General features: G+C 47.3%; 2 protein-coding genes across 3 annotated transcripts in view; both read left to right on the plus strand.

The window, feature by feature from the left end:
• The window catches only part of LOC310700607 (uncharacterized protein), a 95718-nt gene that overhangs the window by 14927 nt on the left and 52894 nt on the right, over positions 1-27897 (plus strand). The gene's annotated exons all lie outside the window — the stretch shown is intronic.
• The window catches only part of PFKM (phosphofructokinase, muscle), a 50298-nt gene continuing 30609 nt past the window's right edge, over positions 8209-27897 (plus strand). Inside the window, exons 1-3 of one of the 2 annotated variants that reach the window (XM_083489999.1) lie at positions 8209-8500; positions 21325-21398; positions 23316-23393. In XM_083489999.1, coding sequence (XP_083346125.1) covers positions 8410-8500; positions 21325-21398; positions 23316-23393 — 243 coding nt within the window. In that variant the 5' untranslated portion in view covers positions 8209-8409. The remainder of the gene's footprint in view (positions 8501-21324; positions 21399-23315; positions 23394-27897) is intronic. The other variant, XR_014522595.1, reaches the window with a different exon arrangement.

Consider the following 27897-nt stretch of genomic DNA (forward strand, 5'->3'; position numbering starts at 1 on the left):
CCCCACTCTTCACTGGAGAATGCAAAGGAGTTAGATCCAATTTTAAGTGAAACTTTAATGTTGAAGTGGGCTGTGCAAGAGTTGTTCAAGGGAGAATACGCCCCATAGTTCTCATTCAGAGGTTGACATCTCCAGGGGTTCTGAGTTAGCTCTTTAAGCCATGGTTCAGTAGCAACTGACCCATTCTCTGTTTCTAGGGTGGGGAGACTTTTTCATCCCAAAGACCACTCCTTTCCTCCTGGGAAACTTTTAGGGGTCCACATGCCAGCAAAGGCAAAAACAGGAAGCACAACGAGTGTAAATTTCACCTTTGTTTCACCAGTTTCGACACACCATCCTCCAACCAGGCCAGCAAGAAGCATCAGAATTCAAGGAAAACTTTGCAGCCAGACAAAAAGGTTCAAGGAGGGTGCAACGTATGGCTAGGCTAGGCCTCTGCAGAGTCCCAAGGGCTACATTTCCCCACTCCTGCGCTACTTTTACTCCAGTGTCATATGGCCTTCATCCTACCCATTGCTATTGATGAGGTTCCATGGACTGGATCACACCACTGTTCCATCTAGCCCATCGTTGTAACAGTGGTTCTGATTGGCACTTCCGGGGTACCTCCCAACATCCGAATTTGGAATTCTTAATACATTTTTAAATAAAAATTCACTGATCTACAGCTCCGTAAAGGTAAAGGGACCCCTGACCATTAGGTCCAGTCATGACCGACTCTGGGGTTGCGGCGCTCATCTCGCTTTACTGGCCAAGGGAGCCGGCGTACAGCTTCCGGGTCATGTGGCTAGCATGACTAAGCCACTTCTGGTGAACCAGAGCAGCGCACGGAAACACAGTTTACCTTCCCACCGGAGCGGTACCTATTTATCTACTTGCACTTTCATGTGCTTTCGAACTGCTAGGTTGGCAGGAGCAGGGACCGAGCAATGGGAGCTCACCCCATCGCGGGGATTCGAACCGCCGACCTTCTGATCGGCAAGTCCTAGGCTCTGTGGTTTAACCCACAGCGCCAACAGCTCCTTACCAAGCTAGAAAAAGACTTAACCACCGGGGTAGAAGACCTGTCGCCTTCCTGACTTTGTTGAACTCTCAACTCCCATCAACCCCAACCAACATGGTCAATGGTCAGGGCTGATGGGAGTTGTGGTCCAGCAACACCTGAAGGGCCAAAGGTTTCCCACCCCTGTGCTCTCCACAGATGACCCAAGATCCCAAGAAACCAGCCATTCTACATAAATGAATGCCCTTTGGTTTAAGGATTGGGAGGTATGAACAGGTGAGTTGTGATCGGCAGGTGGTGACTGCTATGGAAGAGCGGTTTTTCCATGCTTGTCACTACACCAGAGTTTCCCAAACTTGGATCTCCCCTTGTTTTTGGACTACAACTCCCATCTTGCCCCTCTAGCAGGACCCAGTGGTCAGGGATGATGGGAATTGTGGTCCGAAAACAGGTGGAGACCCAAGTTTGGAAAACGCTGCACTAAGTGAAAGTTCAAAGTCGCTGTACGTTTGGTTTGGGCATACTTTGCCATACACTAAGCAAGAGGTTCTCCTTGCTGTTGACTAACCACACTTCACCAGTTTGCCATAGCGATGGGTTCATGAGAATAAGTGTTACTGAACAGAAATGGCAGATCGCACAGGGTATTACAGCTAGCGGACTCTGTATCGTGGTTGCACTCTGTCTCTTGCCAACTTCACATCAATTGAGTCAGCCTCCAGAGCTTTAGAAGGATGATCTACAAAGCCACCGACTTATGCCAGGCTCTCTTGTAATCCCAGGAAGGAATTGATAAGATGATACTGAATTAAGAAAATGCTAGAGGAGGACGCTAGCAGCTATGGCAAGATGAACCTTATTTCCTGTTTGGAGAAGCCTTTAAAAGTCCACAAAACTAACAGTTTGCCTGTCTGCAGATGGCTATTTACATTAATAATAATGTGTGGTATATTAAAGTTTGGAGTGAGAGGGAAGGAACAAACTCTCCAGTTTATGAAAGTTCCTTTGCTTGGTCAATTACAGGGGAATCTTACTTGCCACAGGCAGCCTTGTGAATGTCGATTTACAAACCTGCTTCAAAAGTTCCATCAACAAGGACAACCCCTCGATTACAGCCGAAACATCTTTCCTTGCAGTCGCTTTGTATTTAACTGTAATAGAACCCTGTATAAATAATGTGGACTTCTTTTTAAAGTGCTGGTTTCTTTACAAGATTTATATTACACCCCTCTCACTCATGCTTTCAGGGACAGTCCCATCTCTTCTGTCTTGCATCCTGTAGTGTCCATCAATACTTCGAACAGATTTTGCTAGTACAAGAGGACTTCCCCTTCCTCTCCTCCAGCTCTCCCCCCCCCCCCATATTCTCCAAAGAGTTGGGGAGACCTCCTGGAACAGATTTCAGGGGCTGCAAGAAGGAAGGAAGGATAATTCCAATTTGTGCAATATTTGATATCGTCCTCTGAGTTTAAGAAGATGCCATACTACCCATCTTTTCATTGAAAAATCCATCTGTTGAGATCAGTATTTTGCAAATGTTTAATACCAGAGGGGCACCGTTTTTCTCCCCATCCACCTGCATTTAAAATTGGAGTCACACTTTATTCTTACGCTGAAGTAGGTATACAGTGGTACCTCGGGTTAAGTACTTAATTCCTTCCGGAGGTCCGTTCTTAACCTGAAACTGCTCTTAATCTAAAGCATCACTTTAGCTAATGGGGCCTCCTGCTGCTGCCACGCCGCCGGAGCCCAATTTCTGTTCTCATCCTGAAGCCAAGTTCTTAACCCGAGGTACTATTTCTGGGTTAGTGGAGTCTGTAACCTGAAGTGTATGTAACCTGAAGCGTAACCCGAGGTACCACTGTACCTTGGTAGTCGAACAGCTTGGCTCCCAAACAAATTGGCTCCTGAACGTCACAAACCCAGAATGAATTAGTGTTCTGGCTTGCTAACGTTTTTCAGAAGCCGAATGTCCGACTCGGCTCCTGCGCCTTCCCATTGAGTGCAGGAAGCTCCGGAAGCCATACCTTGGTTTTTGAACCATTTCGGGAGTCAAACGGACTCCTGGAACAGATTAAATTTGAGAACCAAGGTTCCACTGTGTCCATTTTAGTTTAAGAATAAAAAAAAAATGTCCCCAGAGCAATAGGAAAATGTCTTCATTGCAAGTGCATTCAGCTAATATCACTTAGTACCTCACACTCAGTAAGGCTCAGGGTTTGGAATGAGCTTTTCTGGGCAATGCTGCTTCTTAGGTTTCCTTTGCACTTGAGAAATCCCAGTGCAAATTTACTTCTTCCCTTAAGGTGATGGTATTCTCCATACATTGACAGAGTGAAAGGCTGATCAATGTGCCAAGGGGCTTCTCTGTTTTGACTGAGAATGTTTTGAGTGCAGTTCAAACCCTCTTGTGCTGCACTAGTGCGCCTTGCAACACAATTTCAGAAACACAAGCCTAGATGTTCATCCTTTGGTTCAGTGAAGCTGCTAGCCATACAACAGGAAATCCAAAAGCTCAATTTGCACTGCATCCAGAAGGGGGCAGCAATGTTCCTTCTTCATTTTAATTTGTGACCAGAGGGGTTTCAGCTGAATGGGCAACATTGCCCTCTTGTATTTATAATTTGGTCTCTCCAAATATATACCTAGATTGTAAGAATTTACTAGACCATAGTGCAAGGTGGCAGCATAAAGGGTTAGAAGCAGGTTGCCAGCAAACACAAAATTAAATCTTGGAATACTACCGATTGGAGCAGTAGAAGAAAGGCAGAGGTCATTGAGGACTTAGCCATATGCAGAGTAATTCAGGTTAAATTCCAAATGCAAACCAATGTTTCTTCTAGGTAACAGTGTAAGTGTGAAAACAGCCAACCTTCATAATTTTGAAACTTGGGAATCTTAATTTCACCATAATGATAAGATATGAAAATAGTGGCACAAGTTAAGTGCAAATGTTCTTTCATCTCACAATTCAGTTATGCTTAATTTGTTAGAAGCAAATCACCAGAATTACAATTTATTGCATGTCCTTCAACCTAAAGTCCCAGGGCAGGTTACAACAATTCTTCTGAACATCAGCAAATGGTTTACTGGAGAGAATCTCCCCGAACCCTTTACAGTCGTACCTTGGTTGACGAACGGCTTAGTTTCCGAATGTTTCGGCTCCTGAACAATCAAAAACTGGAAGTGAGTGTTCTGGTTTTTGAAAGGTTTTCAGAAGCCAAACGTCTGGCGTGGCTCCCGATTGGCTGCAGGATCTTCCTGCAGCCAGTTGGAAGCTGTACTTTGGTTTCCAAACATTTTGGAAGTCAAACGGACTTCCGGAACGGATTCCGTTCGAGTTCCAAGGTATGACTGTATTAGTTTGCTCTATTTGCAAACAGCAGCAGAGAAGGGAGCATTGGTGTTGCCTTACTTTTACAAAATAAGAAGAGGCAGGGGAGTTCTTACTGGAGGGTTAGTGTAGGGGTAGGGGCAGAGAACTCTGCAAAATGAAGAAAAATCCCCATATTAATGCCAGTTTCTTTTTAGCCTCAGCTCTTGTAGCAGACGTTGCCTTTGTCATTTATGCTGCAACAACCATGCGAGCTAGAAATTTTGAGCCATTCAATTTAGGAGCTTACCAGATGCACTAGAGATGCACATAATTCTGCCTTATGGTAAGCTAGTGTCCTACATAATAAAAATGTAGAGTGCAAGTGAGCTGGCTCTTGCTCGGTGTCTTTACACTGAGGATAGATTTGTCTTTCTAAGTGAGATGTTTTCATCTCCGCTCCTCCACATGCAGCTGCTGGGTGACCTTGGGCCAGTCACACTTCTCTGAAGTCTCTCAGCCCCACTCACCTCACAGAGTGTTTGTTGTGGGGGAGGAAGGGAGAGGAGAATGTTAGCCGCTTTGAGACTCCTTAAAGGGAGTGAAAGGCGGGATATCAAATCCAAACTCTTCTTCTTCTTCTTTATTACAGTCCAGAGACCCAACAAATCGTTACAAAGCAATACACAATTCATACAGCCTACCTCCGGGTTAAACAAGCATTTCGTTCAGAATATAGGGCTCATTGGTTCTTGCAACCACCGATAAAAACTTGGCCACTGCTAATGTTCTAGCGTTTGTCTGGTCTTCCAATAGAAACCTGACATAGTGAGCCTCTGATTTTCCCGGGAAAGGTACCAGCAAGGGTAATATCAGTTCAGCCCTGGCTTGCTCATATTTTGCACAGTGCAACAAAATATGTTTTATGGAATCTATGTCTTGATCACACGAGCAAAGTCTGTCCTGGTAGGGAACTCCTCTCAACCTGCCATCCAGCACTGCAGAAGGAAAGGCGTTTAGTCTGGCTTTGGTGAAAAGCCTTCGGTAATTTGGTACTGTCAGGTTTTTAATGTAAGATGTTAACTTAAAGACCAACTGCAATCATGGAGTAGTCATCTTAAGACACGGCATCTTTATTTGGGATGTGCTAGGTAATAAAACTGAAATAGGACTGAGGCACGCAGTTGCTACATGCTGCCTGCATTCCCCTTTTTCTGTTAATGTAAATACATTTAAGCAATGCATCCTGGGAGATACAGATGGGCTCTATCCCTGCCACACTGTGAGCGTGGGGAGGAATTGTACCAGCAAAGTACAAAATCCTAGTTGCACTACAAGGTAAGCTCTGATGCTAGGAGGCTTTGCTTAACTTTTGTTGTTTTTTTAAGATGTGCAGTGGCAAACTTGCAGAGCCACCGAAAGCTCAACTGTAGCATCCATCTGCAGGCATTTATTTGTATCCCACCTTTCCATACAGCTTCCACCCCCCGAATATGCAGAAGATGTTTTCCAGAAAGTTAAAATACCTGCAAAATATGCCCATCTGTATATTGCTATAAAATATCTGAGCTCCCTGTTCTTGGGGTAAAGGGACCCCTGACCATTAGGTCCAGTTGTGGCCAACTCTGGGGTTGCGGCGCTCATCTTGCTTTATTGGCAGAGGGAGCCAGCGTACAGCTTCCGGGTCATGTGGCCAGCATGACTAAGCTGCTTCTGGCAAACCAGAGCAGTGCACGGAAACGCCGTTTACCTTCCCGCCTGAGCGGTACCTATTTATCTACTTGCACTTTGATGTGCTTTCGAACTAGCTTGGCAGGAGCAGGGACCGAGCAACGGGAGCTCACCCCGTTGCGGGGATTCGAACTGCTGACCTTCTGATCGGCAAGCCCTAGGCTCTGTGGTTTAACCCACAACACCATCTGCGTACTGTGTTCTTGGGGTAGTTATATTTAAAAGGTGGAGTGCATGTTGTCAGGTTGCATGTGTACATATTTCTACATAAACACATGGAAGATTTTGATTTGGGTTGGTTTCTTAATTATTATTATTTTCTAATTTTAAAAATCAAGATGAAACAAAGCCACTACTTCGGGTCCGACCCTATCATTAGGCAGAGTGAAGCAATCACTTCAGGTGGCTGCTGTGAAGGCCAGGAGCAGAGAGAGTTTAGGCAAAGAGCTGGGCGGATGGACATGTCAGTCCCACACAGATTGCTCATCAACAAGCCATCAATTTGTGGTGGCTAGGGGACACTGCCAGTGCTGGTGTAAGATTCAACTCCTTCTTACATGGAATGAAGGAGGGTCCCATCTTGTCCCTCACCTCAAACTGCAAAATGTCTGAAATTACAATTCTATAAATCACAAATTAACAGTGCTGGGTTTTAAGTATTTCCAACCGAATCATTTCACTTAGCTTTTGAAATATTCATGTAAATAAATAGCTTTGTAATGAGTTGGCTCCTTTGCAATCTGTGGATTCATTCCTGCAAAGTTCGTTATCTGATGCCCAGATCCAAAGAGCTTGCAAATTCTACAAATAATTTAAGTGAAGGGAACAAGAAGGAATAATTCCTCATCGTATGATTTCATAATAACCTGCTTATTGATCCCAACGTAATGGAGGGCATCTATTTGTGAACATGACAGAAATGCTTTTTCAGTGCCAGTGCTCTGTAAACGAGTTTAACCTAGATGCACATTCATTTCCCTGCATGGTTTATCTGTATTTGTAAAGCTGTCGCTGTTCAACTTTGGCTTTCCATAGCCTGTTTGGAGAAGACATAGGATGATATTCAACCAAATTTCACTTGGATCCATTGAAGTGAATGGGTCCCTCAGTCATGTTCATTCATTTGAGTGAGTGTACTCATGAGTAAAACTTAATTGAATACCACCCATAATTTCAAACCAACACCCCCTGGAACAATTTTTATTTAATCTTTTGGTGAAACTTGATTGTAAAGTTGTTGCACATGGATTTCCAAAGCACTTCATTCTGCTTATTGAGCAGTAACAGACCCTCCCAGTGTCCCTATTTTTCCAGGGACAGTCCCGAATTTACAGAAGCCATCCTGGTTCCTGATTTGATCTCTGAATGCCCCGCTTTTCCTTAAAGGTAAAGGTAAAGGGACCCCTGACTATTAGGTCCAGTCATGACCGACTCTGGGGTTGCGGCACTCATCTCGCTTTACAGGCCGAGGGAGCCGGCGTACAGCTTCCAGGTCATGTGGCCAGCATGATTAAGCCGCTTCTGGCGAACCAGAGCAACGCACGGAAACGCCGTTTACCTTCCCGCTGGAGCGGTACCTATTTATCTACTTGCACTTTGATGTGCTTTCGAACTGCTAGCTTGGCAGGAGCAGGGATCGAGCAACAGGAGCTCACCCCGTTGCAGGGATTCAAACTGCTGACCTTCTGATCGGCAAGTCCTAGGCTCTGTGGTTTAACCCACAGTGCCACCCATTTTTCCTTAGGATGTCCCTATTTTCACCAGAGAAATACTGGAGAGTATGATGTTACAGTGCAATCCTATTCAGGCCTACATAAATCCAATTGAGTTCAATGGGGCTTACTCCCAGGTAAGTGTTTTGAGGATTGCCATCTGGAGGTTGTAGTCAACTCACTCTTATTCATAGCAGACCCATTAAAATCAATGGTCTTAAGTTAGTCCTGGCCATTAATGTCAGCGGGTCTGCTCCAAGTCAAAGTTAAGTATACAACTCAGAGCCTCTTTTTGAAATCTTACCTTAATTCTCTCCAGACTTTGAAGCCACCAAAAGCCCTCAACACAGTAGTTGGTACCTGCAGCCTGACATTTCCGCTGTCCATTGGTACTCGTGACAGCTGGCCATGTGCCCTTTAGGATTAGGTGTGGCTGACGCTGCATTGGAGATCATTTACAGGCTGACATTTCCACTTGTCATTAATTGGAGAGTGGGCGGGGTGTCGACTTTGAAAGGCAACGGCAGAGGGCTACAAGGAGCACTCCGGACCCGGCTGTGGCCCCTGTGGCAGGACAAGGAGGCACCGAAGACCAAGGGCATTTTCCCCATCTTTAAGAATCTCTTCTTGTTGACCTTCCAGCCCGGAGAATGTCGCACACAATGGTAAAACATGAGCACGCCGACACGATGGGGATTGGCAAGGCCATCGCCGTGTTGACATCAGGAGGAGATGCCCAGGGTAAGTGGACTGGTTTCTGGGGTGTGTGTGTGTGTGTGTGTGTGTTGTAGTGTTGGGGGTTTCCCTTTGTGGTCTGAGAAGCTAATGGCAAAAAAGCCAATAGGCAGAAGTCACCAGGAAAGGGCTTTCATGTCTGGGCACATTTTAGCATCCAGATTTTCCCTACCCTAAACTTGGTAAGATAACTCAAGTGGAACTGGTCTCGGTTGCAAATTGTAACAGGTAAATGTCTTTCCTCCATCCTGACCTGCTTTGTGCATTTCCAGAAGCATCTAACTAGCCATTGTTGGAAGCCAAATGCTGGGCTGGATGGACTTTTCATCCAGTAAGGAGCAGTTTTTTCATTCTTTTCTATTCTGTCTCCCCTTCTTTGACTTTCTCCTCCCACACTGCCTCCAGCCTTTCTCCTCAGTAGTTCTCTGCCTTCTTGCTGAATACTTTTTTTTCTTTGATATTATTTGTATTGCCTTTTTTTTAAGAGCCATGAAAGCAATTTGTGGCTCATCAACTGCCGTTTGCCCACCTACCACCCCCATCTTGCAAGCATTTCCTTAGCAAAATGAGCACTCACATAATCTACCCTCAGGTGTCTTGAACCATCATTTCTTTGCTGTTTCTCCTATACTCTTACAAAATCTGCAGTTCACGGCATCTCTTCCTGATCTTGGTTTGCCTCCATCTATGTCTGTTGATTAATTGGAGCTGGGGGCAGTGTGGTGTGAACAAATGCAATGCAATGCTTAAAAAAAAATAACCTCCAAAATATTTTAATTCGTTTTCAATACAGCAAAGTACAGGTGCTTTTTTCAAACATGTTGACTTGTCAAGTTCTTCAGCAGACGATTCCTTATTTTCTTTTTCCTGACCTTGAGACACACAGAGAGAGAGAGAGAGCTCTGTTTTGTTTATCTGCACTCATATATCTTCTCTTGGTGTCCAAATCCCGTCTTAGTTTCAAGATGGATTTTTTTATTTTTTTTGAAATGCATACAAGCTGTTGACGGCATTACGAGTGAACATATCACTTGGCAGAGTATTATAAATAGAAAAAAGGCCATTCCTGCCTCCAGGGACTTGCAATTTCATTTAATATTGTATTTTTAAATGGTTGTACCCTTATGGTGAAGGGTGGGTAAGAAATGGAAATACTACTGCTACTAATATATAAGGGTATATTTTTATTTATTTGTGTATTTATGTATTTATTTTTCTATACCACCCTATACAGTCATACCTCATGTTACGTCTGCTTCATGTTACGTTCTTTCAGGTTGCGACCCGGAAGTACCAGAAAGGGTTACTTCCGGGTTTTGCCGTTCATGCATGCGCAGAAGCGCAAATTGACGTCACGTGCATGCGCAGAAGCGGCGAATCGCAACCCGCGCATGCCCAGGCGCGCTGCTGCCGGTTGCGCTCTTTTCATGTTTCGAACGGGCCTATGGAACGGATCCCGTTCACAACCAGAGGTACCACTGTACCTGAAGGTCTCGGGGCAGTTCACATAAAATATCAAATACATAAAATCAAAACAAAACCAACAACCCAATAAAAAACAACCCCAAAGAGCTAGCATTTTTTAAAAGGGTATAGGATATAGATCAAGTCAGGCAAAGGCCTGGTTGAAAAGGAACATTTTTGCCTGGTGCCTAAAGGTGTACAGTGGTACCTCGGGTTAAGTACTTAATTTGTTCCGGAGGTCTGTACTTTACCTGAAACTGTTCCTAACCTGAAGCACCACTTTAGCTAATGGGGCCTCCTGCTGCCGCCGCGCCGTCGGAGCATGATTTCTGTTCTCATCCTGAAGCAAAGTTCTTAACCTGAAGCACTATTTCTGGGTTAGCTGAGTCTGTAACCTGAAGCGTATGTAATCTGAAGCGTATGTAACCCAAGGTACCACTGTATAGTGAAGGCACCAGGCGAACTTCCCTGGGGAGAGGATTCCACAGACAGGGAGCCACTGCAGAGAAGGCCCCGTTCTCGTGTTGCCACCCTCCGGACCTCTCGAGGAGGAAGCACACAAAGAAGGGCCATGGAAGATAATCTAAGAGTCAGGGTAGGTTTATATGGAAAGAGGTGGTCCTTGAGGTATTGTGGTCCTGAGCCATTTAAGGCTTTATAGGTCAAAACCAGCACTTTGAATTGGGCCCGGAAACTAATCGGTAGCCAGTGTAGTTGGACCAGGATTGGTGTAATATTTTCAAACCGTCTTGCTTCGGTGAGCAGCCTGGCCGCTGAATTCTGCACCAGCTGCAGTTTCCGAACTGTCTTCTATATATATCTGGGTATAAGGCGATATATAAATTCAAATAACAACAACAACATGAGAATGGGGGAGCTAACAGGGGAGAAAAGGAAAATAAATGAAAGGCTTACAAGGAAGAAATACTTTGGGTGGGGTTCACCTGAGGAACCCTGTCAGTGGACAGGTACACAAGGATTTTGGGGGCCCTTATATGCTCCCTGAAACTGACTCTCCTGACCCCAACCTTAGAACAGTGCATAGCGGGTTGTTGTTCCATCTGGCAAGCTAGAATACTGGTACGGGCAAAATATTTGTTGGAGCACCATGTTGAATTCCACCCACTGTTACTAAATTACTCAGTGGGTCCCAGGTTAGGACTTACCGTATTTTTTGCTCTATAAGACTCGCTTTTTCCCTCCTAAAAAGTAAGGGGAAATGTGTGTGCATCTTATGGAGTGAATGCAGGCTGCGTACCTATCCCAGAAGCCAGAACGGCACAGCGATCCCTCTTTTTGTTCTGGCTTCTGAGATTCAGAATATTTTTTTCTTGTTTTCCTCCTCCAAAAATTAGGTGCGTCTTGTGGTCTGGTGCGTCTTATAGAGAGAAAAATACGGTGCTTTGTGATGTGGTGTTGCCATTCTGTTGTGACTTTGTGGTGGTGGTGGAAGAGCTACTACTAATAAGCAAGAGGCGGCAGGGTGTGTGTGTTCACATCAGATTAACTGCTGCTGTTGATCTGATGTGATAACTTGAGAGGCTTTTTGCAAAATGCGTTGTCACAATAACATGGCCTGGCAACATGACTTCACAAGGGCTATACTACATCACAAACCCACTGCCCATGCACGCAGCAGTTAAGTATGTATGGTTGTGGACAGGAGCGCAATATGGAGAAGAAACTTAATCCTTGGCTGGTTTCCTGGAAATCCCAACTATGGACGTATGTACCTGTAGTACAACTTTACTGGTGGAGGACCTTAAGGTGGAGGACCTTAAGGTCCACAAATGACAACATTCTGGAGGTTCCAAGTCACAAGGTGGTTAGGTTGGTCTCAACTAGGGTCAGGGCCTTTTCAGTACTGGCCCCAACTTGGTGGAACGCTCTGTCACAAGAGACTAGGGCCCTGCAGGACTTGACATCTTTCCGTAGGGCCTGCAAGACAGAGCTGTTCCGTCTGGCCTTTGGTTTGGACTCAGTCTGACCCTTATGTTTCCCTCCCCTTATTGTTTTGACTTTTAAAATGAGGCTGCATTTTAAATTGCATTTTAACCTGTATTTTAAATTGTTTTTTGTTTGTTTTTTCTTATTATGTTTTTACTGAAATTTTATTGATGTTAGTTGCCCTGAGCCCGGCTCTGGCCGGGGAATAAATAATTTATTATTATTATTATTATTATTATTATTATTGTTGTTGTTGTTGTTGTTGTTGTTGTTGTTGTTGTTGTTGTTGTTGTTATTATTATTATTAGATATTCTACACAGTTGTGGTGTTTTATGAAGGGCTGTTGCAGTCTAGACAGATGTTGAACAATAACTGCTGATGTGATCCAGAGGTACAGCTTAACATCTAACAGATCAAAGCATGGGCACATTTAGCTTCAAATGATAGGTGACAAAATTACTAGTTTGGTGCTGGTATCTGAGACAGATGCTCACATTTGCCCTGTAGATAGGCCATACTTGGTTAATGGACACAAAAAAGGCTTTGAGAAGTCGTAGTCTCATGGTGGTAAGAAATGGTGGCCAATGCGATGCCTTCCAGATGTTGATGGACTACAACTCCCATCATCACTGACCATTGGTAGGGGCTGATGTGAGTCAACAGCATGTGAAGAGGCACTCTATATGCTGCTCTTCCCTTAAGGCATATGTGGAAACAGAACCCAACAAGGCTGCAAGAACTATGTGAAAGAGGTGATGGTTTTAAGGAAGGTCAAAGGGATGTATTTCATGGAAGGATGTTTCTTGCTCATTCCTGCATCTATCCCCAGGCTGCACAGCTGATGTGGTAGCATTATGCAGCCTTTCTATCTTCTTGGACTCATTTCTCATAACCCATCAGCCCCAGCCAGCATGACCAATGATCAGGGAAGATGGGAGTCCATCAACATCTGAAGGGCCATAGATTATATACCTGGAGGGCAGCACTAGAGCCAGAAATGGATGGGTCCATTTCCACTCGCCATTTCCAGGTAGGGGGAACCTATTGCTGCATGAAATTAGGTCAGTGGTTGCCTGCAAGTTATTCACTACTACACAGTGCAGGGCCCTTCCTGGACCACCGTCTTGCTGACGTGGGGATCCAGGGCACAGTCCTTCAATGGCTGTGCTCGTTCTCTCTGGTCAGGGACAGAGGGTGGCACTTGGGGGGGAGCTGTCATCGCGCCACTCCTTGGTGTGTGGATTGCCGCAGGGTGCGATACTCTCCCCAATGCTTTTCAACATCTTTATGCACCCCCTCGCCCAGAGTTTTGGGTTGGGCTGCCATCAGTATGCTGATGACAACCAACTCTATCTGTTGATGGATGGCCATCCTGACTCGGCCCCAGACACACTGATCAGATGCTTGGAAGCTGGTTATGTGGGAACCGGTTGAAGCTAAATCCTTTGAAGACAGAGGTCCTTTGGCTGGGTTGGGACAATATGGGATTGGGGAGGCAACTCCCATCTCTTGCGGGCGTGCAATTAGTGCCAGCACCGTCTGTTAAGAGTTTGTGTGTAATCTTCGACACCTCCCTTTCCATGGAGGCGCAGATTGCAGCTATAACAAAGGCAACATTTTTTCATCTCCGCCAAGCTAAGCAGTTGGCTCCTTACCTTTCTTGCCCTGATCTAGCCACTGTGATCCACGCAACGGTCACCTCCAGACTGGATTATTGTAACTCGCTCTACGTGGGGCTGCCCTTGAGACTGACCCAGAAGCTCCAGCGGGTGCAGAACTCCTTACGAGGTCCTCGCTGCGGGATCACATTCACCCGGTGCTATAGCAGCTGCACTGGCTCCCGGTGGAGTACAGGATCAGGTTTAAGGTGCTGGTTTTAACCTTTAAAGCCCTATACGGCCTAGGACCCTCGTACCTATGGACCGCCTCTCCTGGTATGTCCCACAGAGGACCTTACGGTCTTCAAACAAAAACATCTTGGAGGTCCCAGGCCACAGAGAAGTTAGGCTGGCCTCAACCAGAGTCAGGGCTTTTTCGTCTGTGGCTCCGATCTGGTGGAATGCTCTGTCACAAGAGACTAGGGCCCTGCGGGACTTGACATCTTTCCGCAGGGCCTGCAAGACAGAGCTGTTCCACCAGGCCTTTGGCCAAGGCACAGCCTGACCCCCTCCTTTGGCAATCTTCACAGAACTCTGGCCCAATGGTTGCCATTAATCTGATTTGAACTGATTTTATATTGAAATGGTTTTAGAATGTTGTATCATTTTACTGTTGTTAGCTGCTCTGAGCCCAGCTTTGGCTGGGGAGGGTGGGATATAAATAAAATATTCTTTTTCTTCTTCTTCTTCTTCTTCTTCTTATTATTATTATTATTATTAGTCCTTCAGATGATGGGGAGCCTAGGGGATTTCTGACTCAATAAATGCTTGGTGTGTTGTCTCCTAGGGTGAATTTGGATTAAAAGAATTGGCAGGATTGGCAAGGTGGATGCAATGGCATAATAGAAATGAAAAACCTAACAGACTAATACGAGAATGTTACATTAAGACCAATCTTAAAAATCTACTATGGATAAGTAAAAAAAGGAGAAGAGGACATTTTGCTGAGGGGCATCCTATGCTATAAACATACGTTTAGAAATCTTGGACCAATATAAGCAGTGTTTATTATCCAAGGCCTCCCTATTGGCTTCTCTATTAGAAGGCGAATGGTTCACTTTTTGAAAAGGCAATTTGGACATTTTCAGATATAGAAAGAAAGTAAGATGGAAACCTATTAAGACTGGAAGTGTGTGCAGACCACTGAACAAGTAGTAGCTAACGTTAAGATAGAACCACCTTGATATCAGCATTTGGAAATAGGTCTTTTCGATAGACTGATGAGAAGTCAAGAGATTTGGAGAGACAAGACTGAGTGTGAAACAGCACTAAAGACTAACAAGACAGGGCATTTCTCAAAGGTATATAAAACAGTTATCTAAAACACAGGAAAATAGCACATAACTACAGGATGAAATGAAATAAAGATAGGAGCAAAGCAATTCCATGGGATGCATGGCGATTTCTGTTTCAAAAGGGTCAAAAAGCACTTCACTGGTGAAATATTGTTCAGCTGTGCTGGCAAACGGGCAATTATACCACAGCAACAATAACCTATGTTGCAAGAGAATTGAGTGTAACAGATACAGGGCAAAATCATTTGTTGCCCTTAAGGATTTAACCCATATGGAGTAAGAGGAAATGGTTTTAGATCAATATTGATATACGTTTATTATAGGTAAATGTTTATAGGTATGTGTGTTTTTGAATGTGACCAAGTAGGTAATGAGGTATATGTACTTGCGTATAATAATAATAATAATAATAATAATAATAATAATATGAAGAAAGGTTTAAAAGCATTGGGGGTTTGGCATCCACCTCAGCCTTCTTGTAGCCCAAGTTTTCTTCAGCTGCATCCATGATCACAGCTTGTCTGTGAAGCTGTCACAAGATTTAGAGAGGATTGGGGGGGGGTATGCACTGGTATTGAATTACAGTCCCTCTCCTGGTGTGGTATATTTTGGAGCCAGCAAGCACAGTGGCCTGGCAGAGGGGGTACCTCAGGAGCTTGTTTTAAATGTCAGCGGGTCAAAAATAAAATGTGCAAATCATCTGAGGGTAGGATCATGGGAGACTTGTGAGTCTGGGTCAACAATACTGACCTGAGGCAGTAAGAAACAACACGTACGCCAAGGAGGCTGAGAGACAGCAGAGTGGGTTTAAGGGTCAGATGATGCTATAACAGGGGTCTGCAACCTTTAAGACAAAAAGAGCCACTTGGACCCGTTTCCGAAGGAAAAAAAAACTGGGAGCCGCAAAACCGGGAAGGTGACGTCGTGACAGTGCGTGACTAGCGCGCACACCGCCCCCATGCGACGTCACAGCCAGTACAGCGCCCGCCACAGTGGGGAGTGTCGGGGCGCACAATGCGCCTCCTCCCCTCGCTAGTATCCGCCCCGGAGCCGCGGCAAAGGTGTAAAAGAGCCACATGCGGCTCCGGAGCCATGGGTTGCAGACCCCTGTGCTATAATAAGGGCTCCACATCACACACTTACCACATTTATTTATAAACAAACAAACAAACAAATGCATTTCTAGACCGTCCACTTGCAAAAATCAGGGCAGCGTACAACAGCATGAAAACATATTAAAGCAACACGAAGCAATCATTAAAATGACTGTCTACTCAAGGGAGATTTTAAGCAACGGCATAGACCTCTATGTGGGCAGCACAGATATATAAGGAAACACAACAATTGTAAATCAGTGGAGCTTCACAGCTGTAGGCTGGTTATAAATTGAATGTCACAGAAGCATCAAGGCCAGGCAAATAAGGCAGAGCTCTATAGAAATAGAGGCACCCCCATCTAGGGATGTTTTGTTGTTGTTGTTTAGTCGCTTAGTCGTGTCCGGCTCTTCGTGACCCCATGGACCAGAACACGCCAGGCACTCCTGTCTTCCACTGCCTCCCGCAGTTTAGTCAAACTCATCCTGGTAGCTTCGAGAACACTGTCCAACCATCTCATCCTCTGTCGTCCCCTTCTCCTTGTGCCCTCCATCTTTCCCAACATCAGGGTCTTTTCCAGGGAGTCTTCTCTTCTCATGAGGTGGCCAAAGTATTGGAGCCTCAGCTTCAGGATCTGTCCTTCCAGTGAGCACTCAGGGCTGATTTCCTTCAGAATGGAGAGGTTTGATCTTCTTGCAGTCCATGGGACTCTCAAGAGTCTCCTCCAGCAGCATAATTCAAAAGCATCAATTCTTCGGCAATCAGCCTTCTTTATGGTCCAGCTCTCACTTCCATACATCACTACTGGGAAAACCATAGCTTTAACTATACGGATGTTAGAAGGTGTCAATTTCTGTTCCAATCTGAGTTCATTGCAAGTAGCACTGTTTCCGTCCCACTTCAGTTTGGTTTTCAACAAAGACCACATTATTCTCACTGTCTGCTATAGTGGAATTTTACATGCTTAATTGCACACTTAGTTACATGATCGTTACATTATTCCAAAACATTACTTTTAATGTAAAGGGAAAAAACCATTCAATTCGGGGGGAAGTAATCAATTACTTGTTTTTTGTTTACAAACGACAACAGCGATTACTGATTATATTTGTGGGATTGAATTCCATTTCAGACATGGGACAAATACCGTATTTTTTGCCCTATAGGACGCACTTTTTCCCCTCCAAAAATGAGGGGGAAATGTGTGTGCGTCCTATGGGGCGAGTGCAGGCTTTCGCTGAAGCCTGGAGAGCCCCACCGCCAGCTCCACAAGCTTGGGGGACAGCGGGGAGGCGCAGCACGCCTTTCCCGCTGTCCCCCGACTTGGTTAGAAGGCTGGCGGGGGGGAGAAGCCTGCTCCTCCCCGTCGCCAGCCCCACAAGCTCGGGGGACAGCGGGGAGGCGGAACGCCGCCATCCCGCTGCCCCCCGACCTGGTTTGGAGGCTGGCGGCGGGGAGAAGCCTGCTCCTCCCTGTCGCCAGCCCCGCAAACTCGGAGGATAGCGGGAGAGGCGCGGCGCGCATTTCCCGCTGTCCCCCGACTTGGTTTGAAGGCTGGCGGCAGGAGAAGCCTGCTCCTCCCCACCGCCAGCCCCGCAAACTCGGGGGACAACGGGAGAGGCGCAGCGCGCCTTTCTAGCTGTCCCCCGACCTGGTTTGAAGGCTGGCTTTGAGAGAAGCCTGCTTCTCCCCACCGCCAGCCCCACAAGCTCGGGGACAACTTCCCCTGGGGGGGAATAATTTTTTTTTCTTTATTTCCCCCCAAAAAAACTAGGTGCGTCCTATGGGCTGAAAAATACGGTAAATGAACATTGTCAATTTCCGCTCCCAATTCTGGTAAAATTCTCCAACGTCCTTACTCCCATCTTCCCTCATCCACATGTTGCTTCTGCCCTGCAAATGGCAGTTTCCAAAATTTATTTTATTTATTTAATGAAAATGTTTTTAATCTGCCCTTCATCGACACCAAATTGAAGTACAGAACTCAGAATAAGTACACTACAACCAACCAAGTCATAAATTTCTTTCTTTCTTTATTTATTCATACATACATACAAACATACATACATACATACATACATACATACCCTGCCTATCTGGCTGAGTTTCCCCAGCCACTCTGGGTGGCTCCCAATCGAATATTAGAAACACAATACAGCATTAAACATTTAAAACTTCCCTAAAAAGCTTATTCCCTAAAAACAAGCAGCAATGCACTCTAAAATATACCAAACAAATAAACAGCTGAAAACAATAGAGCAGCTTAGAACAATCGTTAACAAAACTTACAATGTCTGGGCACATAAATAAGTATTAATCTGGTGGCAAACCTAGGTGCTTGTCATACTTGTGAGGAGATTAGAGCTGTGAGTCTTTTCTGTTTCCTTTATATTCTGAATTAAGCCCCCAGTGGGTCTTGTTAATCTTCCCATGGCTTCTCCTGTGATTCAGTAAGAACTACAGTAGTGCCCCGCAAGACGAATGCCTCGCAAGACAAAAAACTCGCTAGACGAAAGGTTTTTTCGTCCGCGATTTGCCTTGCAAGACGAATTCCCCTATGGGCTTGCTTCGCAAGACGAAAGCCCATAGGGAAATCTCCGGGCAAGTCTCCGCCAGCAGCGGCAGAGCTGCCGCTGCTGGCAGAGAGATCCGCGAAGCCTGGGCGCGCTGCGCGCAGGCTTCGGCATGCCGGCAAGTCTCCGCCAGCAGCGGCAGAGCTGCCGCTGCTGGCAGAGAGATCCGCGAAGCCTGGGCGCGCTGCGCTCAGGCTTCGGGATGCCGGCAAGTCTCCGCCAGCAGCGGCAGAGCTGCCGCTGCTGGCAGAGATCCGCGAAGCCTGGGCGCGCTGCGCGCAGGCTTCGGCATGCCGGCAAGTCTCCGCCAGCAGCGGCAGAGCTGCCGCTGCTGGCAGAGAGATCCGCGAAGCCTGGGCGCGCTGCGCTCAGGCTTCGGGATGCCGGCAAGTCTCCGCCAGCAGCGGCAGAGCTGCCGCTGCTGGCAGAGAGATCCGCGAAGCCTGGGCGCGCTGCGCACAGGCTTCGGGATGCCGGCAAGTCTCCGCCAGCAGCGGCAGAGCTGCCGCTGCTGGCAGAGAGATCCGCGAAGCCTGGGCGCGCTGCGCACAGGCTTCGGGATGCCGGCAAGTCTCCGCCAGCAGCGGCAGAGCTGCCGCTGCTGGCAGAGAGATCCGCGAAGCCTGGGCGCGCTGCGCACAGGCTTCGGGATGCCGGCAAGTCTCCGCCAGCAGCGGCAGAGCTGCCGCTGCTGGCAGAGAGATCCGCGAAGCCTGGGCGCGCTGCGCTCAGGCTTCGGGATGCCGGCAAGTCTCCGCCAGCAGCGGCAGAGCTGCCGCTGCTGGCAGAGAGATCCGCGAAGCCTGGGCGCGCTGCGCACAGGCTTCGGGATGCCGGCAAGTCTCCGCCAGCAGCGGCAGAGCTGCCGCTGCTGGCAGAGAGATCCGCGAAGCCTGGGCGCGCTGCGCACAGGCTTCGGGATGCCGGCAAGTCTCCGCCAGCAGCGGCAGAGCTGCCGCTGCTGGCAGAGAGATCCGCGAAGCCTGGGCGCGCTGCGCACAGGCTTCGGGATGCCGGCAAGTCTCCGCCAGCAGCGGCAGAGCTGCCGCTGCTGGCAGAGAGATCCGCGAAGCCTGGGCGCGCTGCGCACAGGCTTCGGGATGCCGGCAAGTCTCCGCCAGCAGCGGCAGAGCAGCCGCTGCTGGCAGAGAGATCCGCTGGGAAGGAATCCCTTGGACCCCCGCCGGACTTCAAAAGAGCTTCGGGAAGTCCAGCGGGGGGCCAAGGGATTCCCTCCCAGCCGCCCGCATTTAAAAGCGCTCGGGGGAACACCTGCCCCCGCCGCCCCACTTCGGAAAGCTGTTCCGAAGTGGGGCGGGGGGCGGGGACACTCGCCCCCGCCGCCCCACTTCGGAAAGCTGTTCCGAAGTGGGGCGGGCAGGCGGGGACACCCGGCCCCGCCGCCCCACTTCGGAAAGCTGTTCCGAAGTGGGGCGGGCGGGCGGGGACACCCGGCCCCGCCGCCCCACTTCGGAAAGCTGTTCCGAAGTGGGGCGGGGGGCGGGAACACCTTCTGAAGGCGGGCAGGGGGCGAAAGTCTTTGTCCCCCCTGCCTGCCTTCCCAGGGGCTTTTAAATCGCCCCGGACAGCGGAGAAGTCCTCCGCTGTCCGGAGCGATTTTAAAATGCCGCTCGCCTGTCCCCCCCCCCCCAGCCTTCAGAAGAGGTCCGGGGACAGACTGTCCCCGGACCTGGTCTGAAGGTGGTTTCCCTAGGAACGCATTAATTGATTTTCAATGCATTCCTATGGGAAACCGTGCATCGCAAGACGAAAAAACCGCAAGACGAAGAGAATTGCGGAACGAATTAATTTCGTCTTGCGAGGCACCACTGTAGATATGGTTGGAACTGAATCTGCCTCAGGAGATGGTAAGCGCTTCATTGCTGGAGGCATTTATACAGCCATCAGTCAGATAGGTGGTGTAGTTGCATCCTCCGTGGTACGTGGTAGATCTTGCACTGATCTCAGACAGATGACTTCCAGATTCCCTTCAATCTCTCTGATTATAAAGTAGAACAAGACAGAGCCCACTAGAATCTCCTTGGGTTTCATCTCAGATAAGTATGTAATTTATTCTAAAAAATGTCCAGTAACACACTTCTTCAGATACCGTATCTGCATACGGAATGCATGCACACAAAAGCTTGTACCCAGAACAAACTTAGTTGGTCTCTAAGGTGCTACTGGACAATTCTTTATTTATTTCGACTGCGTCAGACCAACACGGCTACTTACCTGAATATGTAATGTATTGTTGTTTATAAAATACCTTAGCAAAGTGTAAAGGTAAAGGTAAAAGGACCCCTGACCATTAGGTCCAGTTGTGACAGACTCTGGGGTTGTGGTGCTCATCTCGCTTTATTGGCCGAGGGAGCCGGCATACAGCTTCCGGGTCATGTGGCCAGCATGACTAAGCCGCTTCTGGCGAACCAGAGCAGCGCACGGAAACGCCGTTTACCTTCCCGCTGGAGTGGTACCTATTTATCTACTTGCACTTTGTGCTTTTGAACTGCTAGGTTGGCAGGAGCAGGGACCGAGCAACGGGAGCTCACCCCGTTGTGGGGATTTGAACCGCTGACCTTCTGATCGGCAAGTCCTAGGCTCTGTGGTTTAACCCACAGCGCCACCCACGTAGGGCCCTCAAAAAAGGTGTTGAACTACAACTCCCATCAGCCCCTGCCAGGCATGACAAGAGCTGTGGTCCAGGAACACATTATCTACCTCTGCAATGCTGTCATCCAGTTTGCATTGTCATCCAGTTTGCATTTTGACCTCTCTTCTCCCTTCTCTCTGAACAGGCATGAATGCTGCTGTCCGGGCAGTGGTCAGAGTGGGAATATACACCGGGGCCAAAGTGTACTTTGTTCATGAGGTAGGTCGATTTGCTGCCTTTCTTTACTTGAGTAGGAATTGTATCTAAGACCTGGCTGACTCATGGAGCAGAATGAGGTGTGAAATCCTGAGATAGCATATCTAGCATGAAAATAGGTAAAGCTAAAGGGACCCCTGACCATTAGGTCCAGTCGTGACCTACTCTGGGGTTGCGCCGCTCATCTCGCTTTACTGGCCGAGGGAGCCATCGTACAGCTTCCGGGTCATGTGGCCAGCATGACTAAGCCGCTTCTGGCGAACCAGAGCAGCGCACCGAAATGCCATTTATCTTCACGCCGGAGTGGTACCTATTGATCTACTTGCACTTTGAGGTGATTTTGAACTGCTAGGTTGGCAGGAGCTTGGACCAAGTAACGGGAGCTCACCCTGTCACGGGGATTCGAACCGCCAACCTTCTGATCAGCAAGTCCTAGGCTCTGTGGTTTAACCCACAGCACCACCCGTGTCCCATTCTAAAGCATAGAATGTCTCTGTTTTCTAGAGTGGGCTGTACCACTTGAAGCCTCAGGGGGCTGCAGTTTAACCATTTTTGAACTCGCACTCTTGTAAAATTCCTGCACACACACACACCAGAGAGGAACTTTCAAGCTCCATCTCTTCCCACCTGTACTAGGTTTCCACTTACTCACAGTGAACTTTTTCTGCTGGAGAGTATTCACAAATATAATGCTCCCTCTTCAGACCCAAATGGTATAGTCCATTCTTCCATCTCATTTCCACCTCATTCTACTGCAAATGGGTTTATTATTTGTTAACTCTGCTGCTGATTGCTGCTGCTAGATCAAACAGGACTATTAGAGTCGCCATAGGTTGCATAGCAGTGGTAATACCAGATCAGCTACCCTGGTGCCCCACAGACCCTATGCAAGGAGCGTCTCCACTCCCATCGTTCTACCCAGACACTGAGGTCCAGCACCACCCGTGTCCCTGCATATCTGGGTAGGCTTGCCTAAACCAGAAAGTTTTTAGCAAGTGCCAAAAAGAATGAATGGGACCATAGTGTGGGTGCTGCCACACTAAGTGATCAATTGCTTACAAATGAAGAATGAGTATTATGTGGGATATCAAATCCAAACTCTTCTTCTTCTTCCTTCTGGCGGTTCCCTCACTGCAAGAAGCCAAGTTACAGGGAACCAGGCAGAGGGCCTTCTCGGTAGTGGCACCCGCCCTGTGGAACGCCCTCCCACCAGATGTCAAAGAGAACAACAACAACCAGATTTTTAGAAGACATCTGAAGGCAGCCCTGTTTAGGGAAGCTTTTTATGTTTGATGCATTACTGTATTTTAAAATTTTGTTGGAAGCCGCCCAGAGTGGCTGGGGAAGCCCAGCCAGATGGGCGGGGTATAAATAATAAATTATATTATTATTATTATTATTATTATTATTATTATTATTATTATTATTATTATTTGTTTGTTGAGGTGCTTCCTGTTCAGTGTTGCTACAGTGGCTAAAGGAGCTGGAAATATCCTGAGGTCAAACAATGCACCAGTCTGGCAATGTACTTGAACTGCATCTTGTCCTTAACGTTCCTTCTTCAGTATACAGTGGTACCTCGGGTTAAGTACTTAATTCGTTCTGGAGGTCCATTCTTAACCTGAAGCACCACTTTAGCTAATGGGGCCTCCTGCTGCCGCCACGCTGCCAGAGCACGATGTCTGTTCTCATCCTGAAGCAAAGTTCTTAACCTGAGGTAATATTTCTGGGTTATCGGAGTCTGTAGCCTGAAGTGTATGTAACCTGAAGCGTATGTAACCCGAGGTACCACTGTAGTTTGCTGTAGCAGCAGCTCACAGCTATGGTGTCTCTATCTTCTTGAGTTAACCAGCTCTAAAGGAGATGGAGGCTCAAAAATGGCTTCTCTTTTTAAATAATCTCTTCTGACCTTTGTTTCAGGGCTACCAAGGGCTTGTGGACGGTGGTGACAATATTAAGGAAGCAACATGGGAAAGTGTGTCCATGATGCTGCAACTGGTAAGGCCTTGGATTTTGTCCCACAGGGTGTGAGAGGCTTCAGAGGTGTCCTCCTTACCCCAGGTGTCACTAGTGCGAAGATTTCAGGGTTTTATGATACTACAGAATCACCTGGTGCCCCCCTGATGCTTTCAACCGTTTATTTATTTCACAAAATGTATATACAGTGGTGCCTCGCAAGACGAAATTAATTCGTTCCGCAAGTCTCTTCGTCTTGCGAGTTTTTCGTCTTGCGATGCACGGTTTCCCATAGGAATGCATTGAAAATCAATTAATGCGTTCCTAGGGAAACCGCCTTCAGACCAGGTCCGGGGACAGTCTGTCCCCGACCTCTTCTGAAGGCTGGGGGGGGGGGACAAGGGCTTTTCTTCCCACCCCCAGCATTTTAAAAAACCCGGGGACAGCGGAGGACTTCTCCGCTGTCCGGGACGATCTTAAAATGCTGGCGGGTGGCATTTTAAAATCGCCCCGGGACAGCGGAGGACTTCTCCGCTGTCCGGGGCGATTTAAAAGCCCCTGGGAAGGCAGGCAAGGGGGACAAAGACTTTTGCCCCCCGCCAGCCTTCAGAAGAGGTCCAGGACCTCTTCTGAAGGCAGGCGGGGGGCGAAAGTCTTCCCCCCCCGCCTGCCTTCAAAAGCCGTCGGCGACAGCGGAGAAAGGAGCTGCCTTTCTCCGCTCTCCCGGGAAGGCAGGCAGGGGGGAGCAAAGACTTTCGCCCCCCGCCGGCCTTCAGAAGAGGCCCAGGACCTCTTCTGAATGCCGGCGGGGGGCGAAAGTCTTTGCTCCCCCCGCCTGCCTTCAAAAGCCGTCCGCGATAGCGGGAAGCGCTTCCCTGCTATCCTGGACTGCTTTTAAAATGCTGGCGGTGGGGAGCAAAGCCTTTCGGCCCCCGCCGGCCTTCCTGGACCTCTTCTGAAGGCCGATGGGGGGGGAAAGGCTTTGCTCCCCACCACCAGCATTTAAAACAGGTCCCCGGAGATTTCCCTATGGGCTTTCGTCTTGCGAAGCAAGCCCATAGGGAAATTCGTCTTGCGAAGCGCCTCCAAAACAGAAAACCCTTTCGTCTTGCGGGTTTTCCATCTTGCGAGGCATTCGTCTTGCGGGGTACCACTGTACTGTTTTGTTTAAAAAAGCAAAGACGGAAATCCTCCAAGTGGATTTTAGAAAAAGAATAAAACAATGAATTATCAGTAGAAAAAGAACAATTAAAAACAGTTACTTAAAACATTCCCACCCCCCAAAAAAATTAAAATCAGTGTTAAGCTAAAGACTAGATGAAAACACATGTCAACATTCTACATATCTGGGTAAAAGGTAAAGGGACCCCTGACCATTAGGTCCAGTCATGGCCGACTCCGGGGTTGCGGCGCTCATCTCGCTTTATTGGCCGAGGGAGCCGGCATACAGCTTCCGGGTCATGTGGCCAACATGACTAAGCCGAACCAGAGCAGTGCCCGAAAACGCCGTTTACCTTTCCGCTGGAGCGGTACCTATTTTTCTATTTGCACTTTGACATGCTTTCAAACTGCTAGGCTGGCAGGAGCAGGGACTGAGCAACAGGAGCTCACCCCGTCATGGGGATTCAAATCACCGACCTTCAGATCGGCAAGTCCTAGGCTCTGTGGATTAACCCACAGCACCACCCGCGTCCCTGCATATCTGGGTAGGCTTGCCTAAACCAGAAAGCTTTTAGCAAGTGCCAAAAAGAATGAATGGGACCATAGTGTGGGTTCTGCCACACTAAGTGATCAGTTGCTTACAAATGAAGAATGAGTATTATGTGGTAACAATAACTCCCTTCATCTCTGACTATTGACTATGCTGGCTGAAGTTGGTGGGAAATGTAGTTCAAAGCACCTGGAGGGCACTAGGTTGGGGAAATGTTATGTACTGAGTTGAATAGGATCCAAAATGCAGCGGTCTGATTGGTTCTAGAACAATAGGATCCAGAATGCAGCAGTCTGATTGGTCCACAGGAGCCACCCACTCCAGCTCCAGGTGGAAGTGAATCCGCGACCTGATTGGCCTACAGGTGAATCCTGGAATTAGCCAATCACGTGGGGCCCATTGTGTAAATAATGCATATAAAGCAGACATTCTGGGGGAACGTCCATTCCTCCTCACCACTATGAGCTGAATAAAGAGCATGAAATCCACTCTCGACTCCGAGTATATTTCAGGAAAGCTGCTATAGAATTAGGGCATGGTTTGCATTTCATTGGGTTGGATCCTGACGTTCTCAGCCAAGTTCTACTTGCATTGGTGAAAGTGGGCAGGGTGGTGGGTTGTTGTTTTGTTATTCCTTCTTTGCCTCTGCAGTCCCATGTGCCTCCATCAAATCTGCCCCAGGGGTGTTTATTTGACAGGGGCATAAGGTTTACTTTATTTTATTTATGGACACTATACGTGACATAATCCCTAGTGGGATTTTAATTTTAACCTTGTAAAAATATCTTAAACCTCTGGAAATATCGAAGTGGTCAGTCCTGTGTCATTTTTATATATATAAAAAGGTTATTCTTTTCCCCTTTGAGAAGTTCCTTTGCTCCTTCTCCAGTTTGAGGAAAGTCACTGGCTGGTTGAGTGAGGGGCTCCTGTCACGAGGAAAATTATTGTAACATCTTGACCTTTTCTCCTGTTGGGGTCACTGGCAAAGTCGTCCATCTTAAGTGTAATGATATCGCCATAGCTGGGGTCACAATGAATGCCTGAGACCCAAAATAACTCGAAACCCGAGCTGACCTTTGCTTGCAGCCATACTTGCATGAGTCGGGGCTTTTTTGAATTTCATAAACAAGAATTGCAGAGGATTCTGGTCTGGCCACAACTCTCTCTAGGCATCCAGACTGTAGAGATAGAGGATGACATGTAGCAAACATGTATTATCTCTCCTAGTGTATCTCTTTTTTTGTAGAAAAAGAAGTGTCAGAACCCACCATGAATAACTCCCTTGTTCTCTTATAATGGCAATGGCGCCCACCTGAGAGGTGCCAGAACTGAGTTCTGGCTGAAAAAATGCCCTGATCTCTCCTCACAAACACTTTACACATAATTGGGTGACATTCTCAACCACTGCTTTACAAAGCTCTTCAAACTGTTGCAACTAATGGGTTTTGGTGGTTGTTAAGATGCCTTGATCTTTGTAATGAGGAGGATTAATTTAGTGGGCAGAGAGAGCAGGGAGGCGTAGCATTTTGGAGCCCTGTCTGTCCTGAGAATGAACCTGAGAATTAGAGATCATAGCTTTTCCGGGCATCGCCTCTTTTTGGAGTACCTTGGGAACTGTAGTTGAGTGGAGTGGGACTTGGAATCTGTTTACCTCAATAAATAATCTCCAGGGCAAGCCCAGCCATGAAGCGAAGTGAAGCAGCCACCTCAAATGACAGATGGGGTGTCAGGGAGAGAGTAATGGAGCCAGGCCTATGTCTCCTAAGCTATCCTGTTTCCCTGATAGTATTGGATGCTATGCTGTTGTTAACCAGTTACCCTCTCTCAACCTAACCTACCTCATAGGTTTGTTGTGAGGATAAAATGGGAAAAGGGGGAGTGTTAAGTTGTGGGTGAACATATCAGATGACACAGCGATTCTTCAAACAGCTCTTCTTTATTCAGAGGCCAGAACAGAACTGAACTGAAGAGCTCAGTCAGCCTGCTTATATAGAGCTCCAGTACAACGTTACTGTAGCAACTTTCTAAAACTAACCAATCACAGAACGTCACTTTCGATCCTTCATTTGCATAAAAACTATCCAATCACTGAACGTCAGTTTCGATCCTTCATTTGCATAACTATCTACAGTATCCCCCTGCTGGCCCAGGGTGAGAACTTCAGTACATAAGAGGGAGAATGATGTTTGCTGCCTTGACATCCTTGGCAGGAGAGAGAGGATGAACTTTTGCTTGCTCTTCTGGAAAGATGTCCAGCAGTGCTCCATGTGGATCAACTTATTTTTAATACATATTTTTATATATTAAAGTTGTACACGTTTCTGCAAAATACAGTGTTATCAAATAGGATCTGATGGCAATATGCATAGTCCATGTAGAATTGTAGAGAGTTGGAAGGGACCCAAGGGTCATCTAGTCCAACCCCTTGCAATGGAGGAATCTCAGCTAAAGCATCCATGGCAGATGGCCATCCAGCCTCTGCTTAAAAACCTCCAAAGAAGGAGAGCCAACAGCCTCCCAAAGGAGCTTCCACTGTCAAACAGCTCTCACTGTTGGAAAGTACCGTATTTTTCGCTCCATAAGACACACCTTTTTCTTCCTAAAAAGTAAGGGGAAATGTCTGTGGAGCAAATGTGTGGTCCATGGAGCCGAATTGCCCAGGGGCAAAAAGCAGATCATGCTCTCTTTTTTTGAAAGAGGGAAGTGGGTGTTGAAACAAAGCTGCTGATCGTTTGCCAATCGGGGGGAGAGATAAGGGACACTAGAGATAAAGGAGGCTGCCTGGGAGGGGGGAGGTAAAGACAGCAAACTTGCAAAGGGGGGGGGACAGGAAGA

Source organism: Podarcis liolepis, assembly GCF_965112155.1.
Source record: "Podarcis liolepis genome assembly, chromosome: 2".
In the NCBI taxonomy this organism is placed as follows: domain Eukaryota; kingdom Metazoa; phylum Chordata; class Lepidosauria; order Squamata; family Lacertidae; genus Podarcis; species Podarcis liolepis.